Genomic DNA, 14915 nt, shown 5'->3' with positions numbered 1-14915 from the left:
ATTTGACAGAATGAATAATATCAGGAGCCATCACTCTGAAAGATTGGACCGGTGAATGGGATACAGCTTTTCATGTACTTTGAGCATAAAGAAAATCCTCAAAATCCTTTCAAATTGCTTCACACATTGGACCAGAACTTCCGATGCCAGCAGTGGCGAATGCTGAGGTGTCTGCCACTGTTATGCTTTAAGGTCCATCAGAGGCCCTGGTGCGCACACATGCACTGTAATTGCCTTGGAAGTTTAAACTTCCAATGGGCTGATTTGTGCTGCTTGGGAACCTCAGGGAATGGCTCTAACATCAATATCAATGTCAGAGACTTGGGCTAGATATGCACTGAATACCCAAACGTTCACCTGAGAATTTTGCACTGTTTCATCTCTGGTGTAACTTGGTGATTAACAGCATGACTCAACTCACCATCTCCCACACATAAGCCCCATACTCCTGACACCCTCAGAACCCCAACCCAAGCAACCCCACCAACCCCAACCTGACTGTCCACTGATCACCTGACTACATACCTCACTCACTGAGTGAGGAGGTGGTGTAGTGGTATTGTCACTGGGCTAGTAAATCAGAGACCCAATGAAATGCTCTGGATACCCAGGTTTGACTCCCACCACGACAGATGGTGGAATTTGTATTCAGTTAAAATCTGGAATTAAAATTCTAATGACCATGAAACCATTGCTGGTTGTTGTAAAAACCCATTTGGCTCACTAATGTCCTTTAGGGAAGGAAATCTGCTGGCCTTACCTGGTCTGGCCTACATGTGACTCCAGACCCATTGCAATGTAATTGACTCTTAAATGCCCTCTGAAATAGCCTAGCAAGCCACTGAGCTCAAGGCCACTCAATTAAGGATGGCAATAAATGCTGGCCTAGCTGGCGAAGCCCCTGTCCCATGAACGAATTTAAAAAAAGCTCTCACCCCCTGGAAACCTTTGAGATCTTTAAACGCTTGCTGAATACAGGAGCTTATGTAAAAAGGGATGTATTATTTGTGCTGCCCGTCTTTGCTATTCCTCCCTGGGGATGGCTGCGCTGAAGCATCACTGCTGCATCCAGGATCGGAAGTCCTGGCTGGAAAGGCACAGAAGGGTAAGGGTGCAGCAATCTTCGACAGTCAGCAGTGATGCTGGGGCAATGGCTGCAAAAGGGAAGATCTAGGTCATTGAATTAGAATGGTGAGAATGTGGAACTTATTACCAAATGGAGTGGTTAAGATGATTAGTTTAGAACATCTAAGGAGAAGCTAGATAAGTACATAAGAGCAAGTAAACTAGGTTATGGTGATCGGGTTCAATGAATTAGGTGGGAAGAGCCACATACAGTGCATTGACCAATTAGGCTAAATGGGCCTGTTTCTGTGCTGTAGAGTTGTATGAATAGGAACCCAGGCTGAATTTCCTATCTGTAGAAACAAGACCCTCATATTCATTTTCACAATCAAAGACACAAAGGATCTCCCTACGCCTGTGTACTAAAACACTGCACAATGTGCCACCTTTTCTATTGAGCCACTGGAAACATGGGAATAGGAACAGGAGTAGGTCATCTGGCCCCTCGAGCCTGTCTGCCATTCAGTTAGATCATGGTTGATCTTCTACCTCAATGCCATTTTCCCATGCTATCCCCATATCCCTTGATGTCTTTAATATCACAATCTATCAATTCTGTCTTGAATATACTCAATGCCTGAGCCTTCACAGCTGGCTGGGATAGAAATTTTCAAAGATTCACCTTCATATTCTGAGACTATGTCCCCTGGCTCTAGACTCTCCATCCAGAGCAAACATCCTCCCTCCACCTACCCTGTAGAGTCCTGTAAGAATTTTGTATGTTTCAATGAAATCACCCCTCATTCTTCTAAAATCTAGAGAATACAGCCCCAGTCCCCTCAATCTCTCCTCATAGGACAGTTCTCCCATCCCAGGAATCAGTCTAGTGAACATTTGTTGCACTCCCTCTATGACAAGTATATTCTTCCTTAGATAAGGGAACCAAAACTGTACACAATACTCTAGGTGTGGTCTCACCAAGGCTCTATACAATTAATTGCAGCAAGATTTCTTTAACCCTGTACTCAAATCCCCTTGCAATAAAGGCCAACATACCATTTTCCTGCCTAATTTCTTGATGCACCTTCATGTCAGCTTTCAGTGACTTATGAACAAGGACACCCATGTCCTTTTGGACATAAACACTTCCCAATCTCTCTCCTTTAAAGAAATACTCTGCATTTCTGTTTTTCCTACTGCATTTTTCCACTCACCTACCCTGTCTAAATCCTATTGAAACTTCTTTGCATCCTCCTTTCAACTCACATTCCCATCTAGTTTGGTGTCATCAGCAAACTTGGCAATATTACAATTGGCCTCCACACCCAAATCATAGATATAGATTGTGAACAGCTGTGGCCCCAGCACTGATTCTAATGGTACCCCACAAGTCACAACCTGCTATCCTGAGAATGACTTGTTTATTCCTACTCTGTTTTCGGTCTTGTTAACCAATTCTCAATCCATGCAAGCATATTACTCCCTATCCCATATGCCCTCATTTTGCTTACTAACCTCATGTGGGACTTTATCAAAAGCCTTTGAAAATTGAAATATGCCATATCCACTTGTTCTCCCTTATTTATTCTGCTAGTTACAACCTCAAAAAAAACAACAAACAGGTTTGTCAAACATGATTTTCCTTTCACAAATCCTTGCTGGCTTTGCCCAATCCTACCTTTATTTTCTAAGTGTCCAGTTATCACTTCCTTTATAATAGACCCTAGTATTTCCCTGACTACTGACATCAAACTAGCAGATCTGTAGTTCCCCATCTTCTCTATCCCTCCTTCCTTAAACAGTGGGGTTACACTTGCTACCTACCAATTTGGCGGTACCATTCCAGAATCTATAGAATTTTGGAAGATTTTCTTTCTTTATCAGTTTTTTGGCCCTCCTTTGCTGAATTCTAAAATAATCCCAATCCTCAGGCTTACTACTATTCTTGGCGACTTTATAAGCCTCTTCACTTGATCTAATACAATATTTAACTTTTCTTGTTAGCCACAGTTGGATCACTTTTCCTGTTGGGTTTTTGTGCCTCAAATGTATGTATATTTGTTGTAAACCATGTATTAATTCTTTAAATGCTTGCCATTGCCAGTTTATTGTCATACCTTTTAATGAAGTTTACCAATCTACCACAGTCAATTTGCCCCTTACATCTTTATAGTTTCCTTTGTTTAGATTTAAGACCCTAGTTTTGCATTGAACTACATTACTTCCAAACTTATTGTAAAGTTCCATCATATTATGGTCACTCTTCTCTGAAGGCTCCTTTACATTGAGATTATTAATTAGCCCTTTCTCATTGCACAATACTAGATCAAAAATAGCTCATTGTCCTGCTGTTTGCTCAACATACTGTTCTAGAAAACCATCTCATACACATCCCAGGAATTTGTCCTCCACAGCATTAGTGCTAATTAGGCTTAGCCTGTCTAAATGTAGATTGAAGTCCCCATGATGACTGTATTACTCTTGTTACATACACCTCTAATTTCCTGATTCATACCATGCCCTCCATTACCACTACAGTTTGGTGGTCTAGGAACAACTCCTACCAATGTTTGTTGTTCCTTGGGGAAGAATTTTTCCTCCGTTGGGGGGGAAGTGCAGGAATAGGTGTGGGCAGGCATGCCTCCAATCGGGGGCGCACTGCCATTTTACAAATTGGCCCACCAGGAAGCACTATGCACTTTCTGTGCAGACGGTGAGGGGTGGGGGGGGGGGGGGGGGGGGGGGGGGGGGGGGGGGGGGGGGGGGGGGGAGTGGAAATTCCTTAGCTGAGAGTGTGGTTTTTCATGCATGCGTGCAAGAGCGCACTCACCTCCCTGAGGCTAAGTGTTGCCTCAAGGAGATTAGCTCCAAATGTCAAAGTGGTAAAGGTACAAAGACAAAATTTCCCTGACATGTCCTCTCATGTGACACTGTCACATGTGTTGGGACATGTCCATCACTTTAAATCAAACATTTATTACATTTTTAAAAACCCTCATGAAACCTCATCCCGCCCGTGGATGAGGTTTTATGCTTTTTCTGAAGTCCGCCAGGGCTCGTGGCCTGCCCGCCAACCCTAAGGTTGAATGGGCAGGTCTGTTAATGAGGCTAATGACTTTTTGTCAATGGCCTCAATAGGCCATTGACAGGTCGGCGGGCCTACAGCTGATTCGGCTGCGCCCCCACCTACATGAAAACTGAAATGATGCGGGGTGATGTTGGGAGTTCCGTCGGCGAGTGCCCGCCCCACCCCCCCAACGCTTGCCGACCTAAAGATCCTGACCTTGCTGTTTCTTAGCTCCACCCAAATTAATTCTACATCTTGATCTTTGGATATAAGGCCCACTTTCACTAATGTACTGATCTCATCCTTTATTAACAGCGCTACCCACCTCTTTTTGTTTTCGCCAATCCTTCCTAAATGTCAAATACCCTTGAACGTTCAGTTTCCAGCTTTGGTCACTCTGCTGCCTTGGTCATGGATCAATCTCGCTCAATCTAGTTGATATGACTAAACTTACGCTATGTGAATTTTCAGTCAAAGTAATTGAAATGTTGAACGTTTTGCTGAATAATTATATTGCTCTGCCTTGTACTGACCGCTGTGACCCTGAATTCTAGATGATAAGTTGGAAGCTCATCTGGTTGGTGTGAAGAATGCCCTCTTTGAAAGGGTTGTGGGAGCCCATGAATACGTCCCACTTCAGCCCATCGGCTGGTTTGAAAATGGTGTTGGCCATGGAAGGAGCTTCCACACTGTGGACTATTAGGCAGCTTGCAAATCCTTCCACTACCTCTCACAATTCTCCAAAGGGAGAATAAAAAGGTATTTTTAAAAAATCAAGCAAATGAGAGCCAATAGATTGGCTGGATTATATTAGTAGAATTTGCCTCTTTATCTGAGGTAAACCAGGCTTCCACTTAAACTGCTACAAAAGTTTGGCTAATGTTTCTGTGAAAGCCCAGAGGTCAGTGTTGGGACCCTTGCTCTTCCTGATATATATTAAAGACCTAGACTGTGGTTTGTAGGGCATAATTTCAAAATTTGCGGATGATACGAAGGTTGGAAGCACTGTCAACTGTGATGAGGATAGTCTTGAACTTCAAAAGGAATAGACATATTGGTGGATTGTTAAACTTGTGTAAGACACTAGTTAGGCCTCACCTGGAGTACCGCATCTAGTTCTGGGCACAATACATGAGGAAGGATGTGAAGGCACTGGACAGAGTACAGAGAAGATTCACAAGCATGATTCCAGGGATAAACAACTGTAGCTATGAGGATAAATTGGAGAGGTTGGGTCTATTTTCCTTGGAGAAAAGAAGGTTGAGAGGAGACTTGATAGATGTATTCAAGATCCTGAGGGGTATGGACAGGGGTAAATAATGAGAAACTTTTCCCATTCAAGAGAACATCAAGAACTAGAGAGCACAGATTCAAAATAATTAACAAGAAAAGTAAATGTGATGTGAGGAAATGTTTTTCTTCTAAAGGGTGGTCGGAGTCTGGAACAAACTTCCTGAAAGAGTCGTGGAGACAGGTTCGATTGAGGTATTCAAAAAGGAATTGGATTGCTACCTGAAAAGAGAGAGTGTGCAAGGTTACAGGCATAAGACAGGGGAGTGGGACTAGGTAGAACACTCTTTCAGAAAGCCAGTGCAGACTCGATGGGCTGAATGGCTTCCTTCTGCACCGTAAAGATTCTGTGAAGTGAGCATGACCTGGGTTGGTGGTGGCGAAGTCAGGCAGGTGAAAGCCCCACCCTGCTGCACATGTATTGGAATACTGCTGAGATAGAGGAATCTAAGCTTGTCTCTTAATTGCCTTTGTCTTGTGTTGCACCACACAGTTTTGTACTTTAAAAGTAAACTTTCCAATTGTTTTACCTCCAGGGCAAAGTCAAAAAATGGAGGAAGGTCGTTACGTGAGAGGCTCGACAAAATAGGGTTAAACCTTCCTGCCGGGAGACGGAAAGCTGCCAACGTGACCCTGCTGACCTCTCTAGTTGAAGGTACATCCATTTTCCATTTTACCCGAATTGGACTGAAAAGTCCAGGATAATCTGTTGAGGCGTGCAGTGAACACATTTACTGGGCATTCCTCGGGCTTGTTCCATATTAGACATCATCTTATTGATGGAAATCATGTTTACTCAGTTTAGCTAGGATTTGCATTGAAGTTCCAGTGACTGTGTGGCAGACCGAGGACAATCCCAGGAATTTGTTATAAAGGGGTTTATGATGGTGTTACACAGAGTGTGTTGAGGAAAATGCCCTCCCCACCTCAAACCCAAATTGCTTAAAATACCTGAAACCGATACTGCCAAAGATTCACCAGTCAGACAGGGACATTAAATAATTAAAATTTACCTGCTCTTCCCTCCTCTAGTTCAGAATAAACATGGGATGTTAAAACTAATGCATATTGCCCCTAGATATTCCCCATCCAAGAAACCCCCATTGTAGATCCAAGCAGGCTTAGAAACAATTGGGATATTATAACCAATACTACATGGGTTATGACACCAAAAATAAACAATTATGTACTCATCCATCTGAATATGACATGATCATAATTTTAAGAAAATATAACATGAAAAACTCATGAAACCTGCTCCTTGTATATATATATATATATATATATATATATCCCTTACCATGGACTCTACCCCACCCATTTATAATCTCCTCCCATACATGTCCTGTATATATGTTCACACTCTTCCCTTGGAGAATACTATGCAAATGAAGATTTCACAGGCTGACAGGCCATAATGTGAACCCTTGCCATGGCTGTAACTATCTTTATGCCAATCAGCTGGATATTGAGTTTTGTATAGGAGGGCTTTCTGAGCTCACACATGCCCAAAGCCTCCAGACACAAGTATCCTGCTGGATATCAACCCAGAGTCCTGAGTGAGAATTGCTGTCTCCAGTTGTTGGACTGTCTGTAGTAAGGGTTGACTCTGAAGGGGAAATATTACCAAGTCAAAAGCCCTCTTCAGCCCCAGAATGGAATGTGAGTCATATTTAATAGGTATGCAGAAGCTCCCCTGTGTTTGTCATTCCGCTACTATCCATTAAGCTCCGTCGGGTGGGTGCATATGCTGCCAGTTTTGAGTTACTAAATCAGTACCATACCTTACCTTTAGGTGAAGCTGTGCATCTAGCCCGTGATTTTGGTTATGTGTGCGAGACGGAATTCCCTGCAAAAGCAGCAGCAGAGTACCTGACTCGACAGCATATAGACCGCAGTGAGATCAGCAGCCGAAAGAACATGTTGCTTGCAGCAAAGTAAGTTACACCTCCTGTTAGGATTGCTATTGAGGTGGCCTGGGGGTCTTGTCAAGCAGAAGGTGAGAAAAGTGGGCTGTAGAGGAGGAGAGAGAAAAATGAAGGAACAGAGATAGTGTATTGCTGAAAAAAGGGACAAGCTATCAAAGCCTTTCACCTACACTCATCAGGGTGGCTGAAGAAATTACCAACAGTAATAGGAACATCAAATTATACTGCATTCCCCATGGCAACACTTCTACCAATCAGAGTCCACTTGCCAACCAGTCAGCACTCTCTTATGCAGTATAAATTGTTGTTCCCTTTATTGTTGTTATTTTCTTGTGAACTGTCCTGATAAGTGCAAGGCAAAAAGCTTCGAAAGCATATCTCTTTTGTTGATTAAAAAATGACCAAACAACTAACAGAGATTGTCATCATCAACAATTTGAACACTCCTTGACTACTTTGAAGGCGTAGGATTTATAAACGGGCATGGAGTACAAAAGCAAGGATGTTATGCTAAATCTTTATAAACACTGGTTATAAATGATTTTGATGGAGCACTGGCTGGGGAGTTGGCCTGTTAGCACTGGCAGGGGAGTTGGCAAAGGAAGGAGACAGTTATAGGATAGTTATCTAAACAAATCAGAGGAAAGATGAAGTTAATTTGTTTTTACACAGCGAGTTGTTGTGATCTGCAATACAATGCCTGAAAATTAAGCTATTAAGTGTGGAATAGATTTACACCTATAATGAAAAAAATTGCAGAAACATGTGGTAAAAGCAAGGGAATGGGGATTATTAGAAAGCTCTTTCAAAGCACTGACATGGTAGGCTGTGTGGCCTCCTGTGATGTATGATTCTATGTTTATGCAGCTGAAAACTAATACCATACCTGTGATGGACATCAAGTGAAGAACATAGGAATTGTTAGATAAAGTTTGAGGTTCATCTAGTTTTTCGACCATTCTGATAGTCGCATGATAAATTGATAACGGCGTTGTTGACTAATTTTTTTTAAAATTCACTCATGGGATGTGGCCCATCCCTAATTACCCTTGAGAAAGTGGTGGTGAGCTGCCTTCTTGAACCACTGCAGTCTATGTGACGTAGGTACACCCATGGTGCTGTTAGGGAGTGAGTTCCAGGATTTTGACCCAGCGACAGTGAAGGAGCGGCGATATATTTCCAAGTCAGGATGGTGTGTAATTATAGCAATAATCTCCCTCAGTTTGTCTACAACAGGCCCAGGGATGAGGGGAGGAAACTTTGGGAACCACATGTCATGACCAAATTACTCATGTGTTGTATCCCAAAATGTTATTTTCTGAAACAACTTTCTTTCTGGCATTGCTCACGAACAGTGGTCACAATGGACTTTTAGGGGAATATCTGTATATCTCAGTGTCATGCCCAGTGATACACATCTTCATCTATTGAGCAGTGAGCTCCCTGAATTCAAATTGGTAGAAAGAGGCACAAATACAATGTAATCTATCCCTTCATTCAGTTCCCTCGCACTCTCAGCCTGACGAGATTCGATACATGTCTTTTGCATGGACATTCAGCTTTTTCAGCTCCTCTTCAGGCAGTCAGTGCTGGTAACTGATCTGGGACTCTGAAGGCACAACATGAAAGGTAGGTGCGCCATGGTGGATGGTGGGGTATCTTCAGGGAGCCTAAAATCAGCAAAACTGGCGCCAGTAACAGGAACGGAGTTAAACGTGGTGGACATGCGCCTGCATTCCTACAATCAGTAGTACAGTTCATAGCACTTGCATTAACATCTTTCTCAACCTCACCACAGGTATGAACATGTTTCTGCCCTCGTCTAGCATCCACTTCCCAGCAGTGCTTTTCAGTTTTTTCTACCAAGGTGAATAACTTCATACTTATGCACGTTATATTCCACATTCTATATAAATGATTTGGATGTGGGAACCAATTGTAATATTTCTAAATTGGCTAATGACACCAAACTGGGTGAGATTGTAGGTTGTGAGGAGAATGCAAGGAGGCTTCAAGGGGACTTGGACAGGCTAAGTGAATGGCAAGAATATGGCAGATGGAATATAATGTGAATAAATGTGAAGTTATTCACTTTGGTAGAAAAAACAGAAAGGCAGAATATTTCTTAAACGGTGAGAGGTTGGGAAGTGTTGATGACCAAAAGGAGCTGGGTGTCCTTGTTCATAAGTCACCAGAAGCTAGCATGCAGGTGCAGCAAGCAATTAGGAAAGCAAATGGTATGTTGGCCTTCATCACGAGGAGATTTGAATACAGGAGTAAAGATGTCTTGCTGCAGGTATACAGAGCCTTGGTGAGACTGCACATGGAGTATTGCGTACAGTTTTGGTCCCCTTATGTAAAGAAGGATATACTTGCCATAAAGGGAGTGCAGCGGAGGTCTGGACTAATCCCTGGGATGGAGGGATTGTCATTTAAGGAAAGATTGAGGAGACTGGATCTGTATTCCCGAGAGTTTTGAAGAATGAGGGCTGACCTCAGTGAAACTTACAAAATTCCTACAGGGTGTGATAGGGTGGATGTAGATCAAATGTTTTCCCTGGCTGGTGAGTCTAAAACCAGGGGCCATAATCTGAGGATAAGGGGTAGGCAATTTAAGACTGAGATGAGGAGGAATTTCTTCACTCATAGGGTGGTGAATCTTTAGACTTCTGTACCCCATAGGGCTGTGGAAGCTCAATCACTGAGCATGTTCAAAATAGAAAATCAATAGATTTCTGGAGAGTAATGATATCAAAGAATATGGAGATAGAGTGGAAAAGTGGTTTGGAGGCAGATGATCAGCCAAGATCTAATTGAATGGTGGAGCAGGCTCAATGGGTCAAATGACCTACTCCCATTCCTATGTACCTATGTTCCAAAAACTAGATTAGGGATTGAACCTGGGTGGAGGGGTGGTGGTTGTAGTTGGTGGGGTGTCCTTGTATATTCAGTTTGATAGTTCACCATTGAGCCAGTGGAAAGCCTCGCATTTATTGTTTAAGGTTTTGGGGAGAGGAGCCATTACTTAAAAAAAGAAAATCCAGTTTTGAGATGCAGGGGAAGGAAAGGGATTCTGTGTCTGTAGTGAAACCCGGATGACCGTTTCTCTCAAATGATAAAATGTAAAAAGCATCATTTTCACAAGGCTTGGTGTTGGTGGTGGAATCGGAATCATAACCCGTCATGTTAGAATCTTTACATCTGATGAGATGGCAGTTGGCGCTGAAATGTTAAATACTGGTTTTCAGCCTGGGCTTAGTCAGGAGATCTTGGGTCAAACCCCATTTCAGACACTTGAACACATATGGCTGGATTTAACACATTATCAGATCCCCCAAACCACCCCTCGCCCTGCTGCCTGCCAGACAAAAATGTCAGGGGTGAGCCTGCCCCTACTTCTGTGGGTTGCCTCCAAAGGGATTCAATGCTCAGAGGAGTGTTAATTGGTTTAAGGCAGGACTTCAGCCCTCACCTGGACAGGACGTCTCAGCAGTGCCACTCAGGAGCGGTAGCCACTGCTGGAACTACAACAGCCCCCTATGGGGAGATGGTGGCGTAGTGGTAATGTCGCTGGATTAGTAATTCAGAGGTGTAGGTGAATGCTCTGGGGACATGGGTTCAAATCCCATCATTTGAATTCAATTAATAAATCTGGAAGATAAAGCTAGAACAACTATCATCGATTGTTGTAAAAATTCATCTGGTACACTAATCTCCATTAGCTAGCCGCCTTACCCGCTCTGGCCTACATGTGATTCCAGATCCACAGCAATGTGGTTGACTCCTAACTGCCCTCTTCAATGGCTTAGCAATCCATTGGGAACGGGTAATAAATGCAGGCCTTGCAGTTACGCCGAAGAATAAAGAAAAACAAATGCCAAGGAGCTGGAACCACAGTGAAAGGTATGTTGGCAGGGGTGCTATTGCCAGGGCTAGCCTAGAAGTTCCTGGTGAGGAGGTTTGGGTTTGGATGGGGGTGCCATTAGTTGGCTGCTTAAGGGGCTCAATTGGCTCATTGATAGACAGGGTGCCCAATGCCTCTCCTGCCACAGGTAAAATTGTTACAGGATAGGTGGCAGCACCAGCTAACACTCCCACTGAACTATTGAGGGAGAGCTGTACCACCAGAGGTGTTGTCTTTCAGATGAAATGTTAAACCGTCTTAATTGGATATAAAAAATTCCATAGCTGGGGCTTTCTCACCATGTCCTGCCGATATCCCTCAATAACCACCTAAATCTTCTGGTCAGTGCCCATTGCTGCCCGCAAAGGTTTTCCTGACCAGACATTGCTACCCATTTCTTCTGGGATCTTCTGATCCCAGCTGCAGCAGAAATGGGCAGTGCAGCTTCTCCAGGGGACATCATTGGATCCCAGTAGAGTCAGAGGAAGACAGACACGACCCTTTTTATGGCACCAGCTGCTGTATTCAGTTAAGTCTAAATGTCCTGTCTTTGAGTGCGAGTTAGTGAATGGATGAGTGGTTGGGTGAATGGGTAAATGGATAGGTGGGTGAGTGGATAGCAGGTCAATGGGTGGGTAGTTGGGTGGTCGCAGGGTGGTCAGGTTGGATGGGGTGGCTGGGGTGGCAGTTGGGTGTTTGGGTGTGGTAGTCCAGTCTTCAGGGAGTAATCGGGTGGTTAGCTGGATCAAGTGGGAGCAGTCAGATCAGGTGGGGAGTGGTCAGCGGGGTGGTCAGTTGGTGGAATCACCCAGGTTTTAAACTGTCCATCATTTCTGGTGTAGCTATTCATGTAAGTACCGTGGAACTGTCTGAAGTCTCTGGCTCTAAGTCAGAGTTGGAGACATTCATGCAGGGTTCCGGGGAGCAGGGAACCAGCCCATTGGAAGTTTAAACCTCCTGGGCAATTCCCACATGGGTCCACCTGTCAGAACTTCCTCAGGACCCTGATGTGCATCTTCCATCAGACGTCCAGTTGCCAACAATCCAGAGAACTGAAGATTTGGGTCAATATCTGGTCATTTATCTTGTTGCTGTTTGGGAGAGCTACTTGCTAAATTGGCTGCTGAGTCCCCTACATCACAACAGTGTCTTTACTTCAAAAACACTTCATTGGCTGCAAAGTGTTTTGGAACATCCTCAGGTTGTGAATGCAAATTCTTTATTTGACTGCAGTTAGGGCTGGGTTAGGTAGCTTATCTCCAACAGCCTAATTCTTTTTATATCCTCTGTCTGAAATCTCTCCTGTGGCCTGAGCCTGCTCTCTGCAGTTGGACCAGGATGAATGTTAGAGAATCAGTCAATGTGCAGACAAGAGATTTAAAGCTGGCTGTTGGGCGGCAGCCACTTCCACTGATGTGTGAAGTACATTCCAAACTGTATGGGTAAATAGTGGAAGGTCAGCTCTATAAAGTGGGCATAGATTTCATCCTAATGGGCATCTTTGACTTGGTTTTAAGCCAAGAGGGCTGAAATCTATGTCTTCCTTTGCTCCGGCTGCCTGTGCAGTTTTGCCGTTTGATCTTGTGCGTGCACAGGCCTGATTACAGCAGCACTACTGGCAACATCTTTTACAAATTAAAATTATTCCTGGCTCCTAAATTGGTTTTGTAATCCAATTGTATAAAGTCATCTTCTTGCAGTTGTGACCTTTTGTATTGTTTGGAATCTGTGCTGCCAGTGGCTGCGTGTACTCGCCTGTGCACATGTACATGTATTCATGTATTCATTTGTGTCTGTGTATACATGTGTGCTGGCTCCTGTGAACGTACATGCTCGTGTGTGTGCTGCTTGCAGTTGTACTTACTCATGTGTGCATGCCCGTGACTGTACGTGTTTGAAATGCAGAGCACAGGAACTAATCTAGTAGCAATTCTATCAAAGACTCTCTACACTTGGACTATATGGATTGGTCTAAGTGGGGGTAATCATGACTTTGTGTAGTTGTGTGAAACAGTGACAGTAAATGGTAGACTGTTTTACATTTTCCCTTATTTTTGTTACTATTGATTTCAGTGGAAAATGCGGAGAGATGAGTGCTGATTGCCCCCATTCCACAGTGATGGCACAAAATCAAACTGATCTATCAAACAGTAAATGATAAGGTGCGGTGAGATTTTGCAATGGGGCAGAGTTGTCGGCTAGTTTCTGACAGATGGCTCCAAAACTCGGCAGAGATGCTGTCCTTTTAGTGAAATGTGTCTGCAGCTGGGGATGTTCCCACAGAAACAGACGGTGATGGAGTGTTTATTAAGGAGAGCACTGACCTGATTCAGCAAGCAGGAAAGAAAGCCCAGTGAGAGTGTGCCTGAGGGTGTCAGAATCCCAGCAATAGGAAAGGACAGCATTAAAATGAGACAGATTCACCAAATTTTCCCTGCTGTACAGTCCTGGCTCTGCCACTCTTCCAAAAAGAACTTGTTGAGCCTGTTGTTCTGTGTCTGTGCCAATCCCCTTAGCAAAGCCTTGTTTGTCAATTCGATGTTCTCATCAAACCTGCTTTCACTGGCTTTGGCTGGATGGTTTAATTCCTGCACACTGTGCCCACCAACTAGCCAGTGATATCACCAAACAGAATTTCCCCCATTCTCTGACTGCTTTTGAAGAACATTCTTTTGATCAAAGAGAACATACATTCCTTCAAACCATGTGGGGCGTAGCTAGTGCAAATGGGCAGAGACAAATCAGTCTGGACAAGTTCTTTTCTTCAGTTGATATTTCATTAATCTTATTTTGAGCAGTTCCAGAGAGGTGGACAGTGTCCACTGGCAACTTTCCAGGCTTGACATTCTGATCGATGCTGTTCTCCTGTCCTGTGTACTTGCTGCTTCTCTGTGCTCTCTTAACAGTGGAATTCGACAGGGAATACTGAGAGGGATGTGTTAACCATGAGTGCGAGAACAGCAACAGTGAACCTCATACCCTTGTATGCAAATGTTAATGGAGGTTAAGGCCTGGAGCTGTGCCTTTATTGATATCAATTTATAATGTCATCTATGGTAGCATTGTGGTTATTGTTACTGAAGTAGTGTTCAAATCCCACCATGGCAGCTGGGAAAATTAAATTCAGTTAATTAAGTAATTCTGGAATAAAAAGCTAGGCTCAACAGTAGTGATTGTGAAACTAGTGGATTGTCATAAAAACCTATGGAAAGGAAATCTGCTGTCCTTACCCATGAGCTGTGACCCATTCTGCTTCCTGGAATGGTCTAGCAAGACACACAATTGTAGCATTAGGGTGTTTAGGGATGGGTAATAAATGCTGACCTTGCCAGCAATGCCCAGATCCCATAAATGAATACAAGGAAACACACTAATCTGTTCATTTCAGTTGTCTTGGCTGCTAATTTAACATTTAACAATGCTCCAAGGCATTTAGAATGAGCATATTGCCATCCTTGTTAAAATCGTGGGCCAAGGAATTGCATCCAAACATGCTATTAGGGAGAGAGTTCCAGGATTTGTCCCAGTGACAATGAGGGATGGCGATATATTTCCAAGTCAGGATGGCAAGTAGCTTGGAGGGAAACTTCCACGTGGTGGTGTTCCCATACACTTGCTCCCCTTGTCCTTTTAGGTGGTAGTGGGCTTGCAAGGTGCTGTC

At 43.6% G+C, this 14915-nt stretch overlaps 1 protein-coding gene across 3 annotated transcripts in view; it reads left to right on the top strand.

The window, feature by feature from the left end:
* The window catches only part of tfap2c (transcription factor AP-2 gamma (activating enhancer binding protein 2 gamma)), an 87096-nt gene that overhangs the window by 59940 nt on the left and 12241 nt on the right, over positions 1-14915 (top strand). For all 3 annotated transcript variants that reach the window (XM_041205375.1, XM_041205377.1, XM_041205376.1), the window contains exons 5-6: positions 5959-6077; positions 7218-7359. In XM_041205375.1, coding sequence (XP_041061309.1) covers positions 5959-6077; positions 7218-7359 — 261 coding nt within the window. The remainder of the gene's footprint in view (positions 1-5958; positions 6078-7217; positions 7360-14915) is intronic.

Source organism: Carcharodon carcharias, chromosome 14, assembly GCF_017639515.1.
Source record: "Carcharodon carcharias isolate sCarCar2 chromosome 14, sCarCar2.pri, whole genome shotgun sequence".
Classification (NCBI taxonomy): Eukaryota; Metazoa; Chordata; class Chondrichthyes; order Lamniformes; family Lamnidae; genus Carcharodon; species Carcharodon carcharias.
Note: the sequence above shows the minus strand (reverse complement) of the source record. Positions and strands in the feature narration are given on the sequence as shown.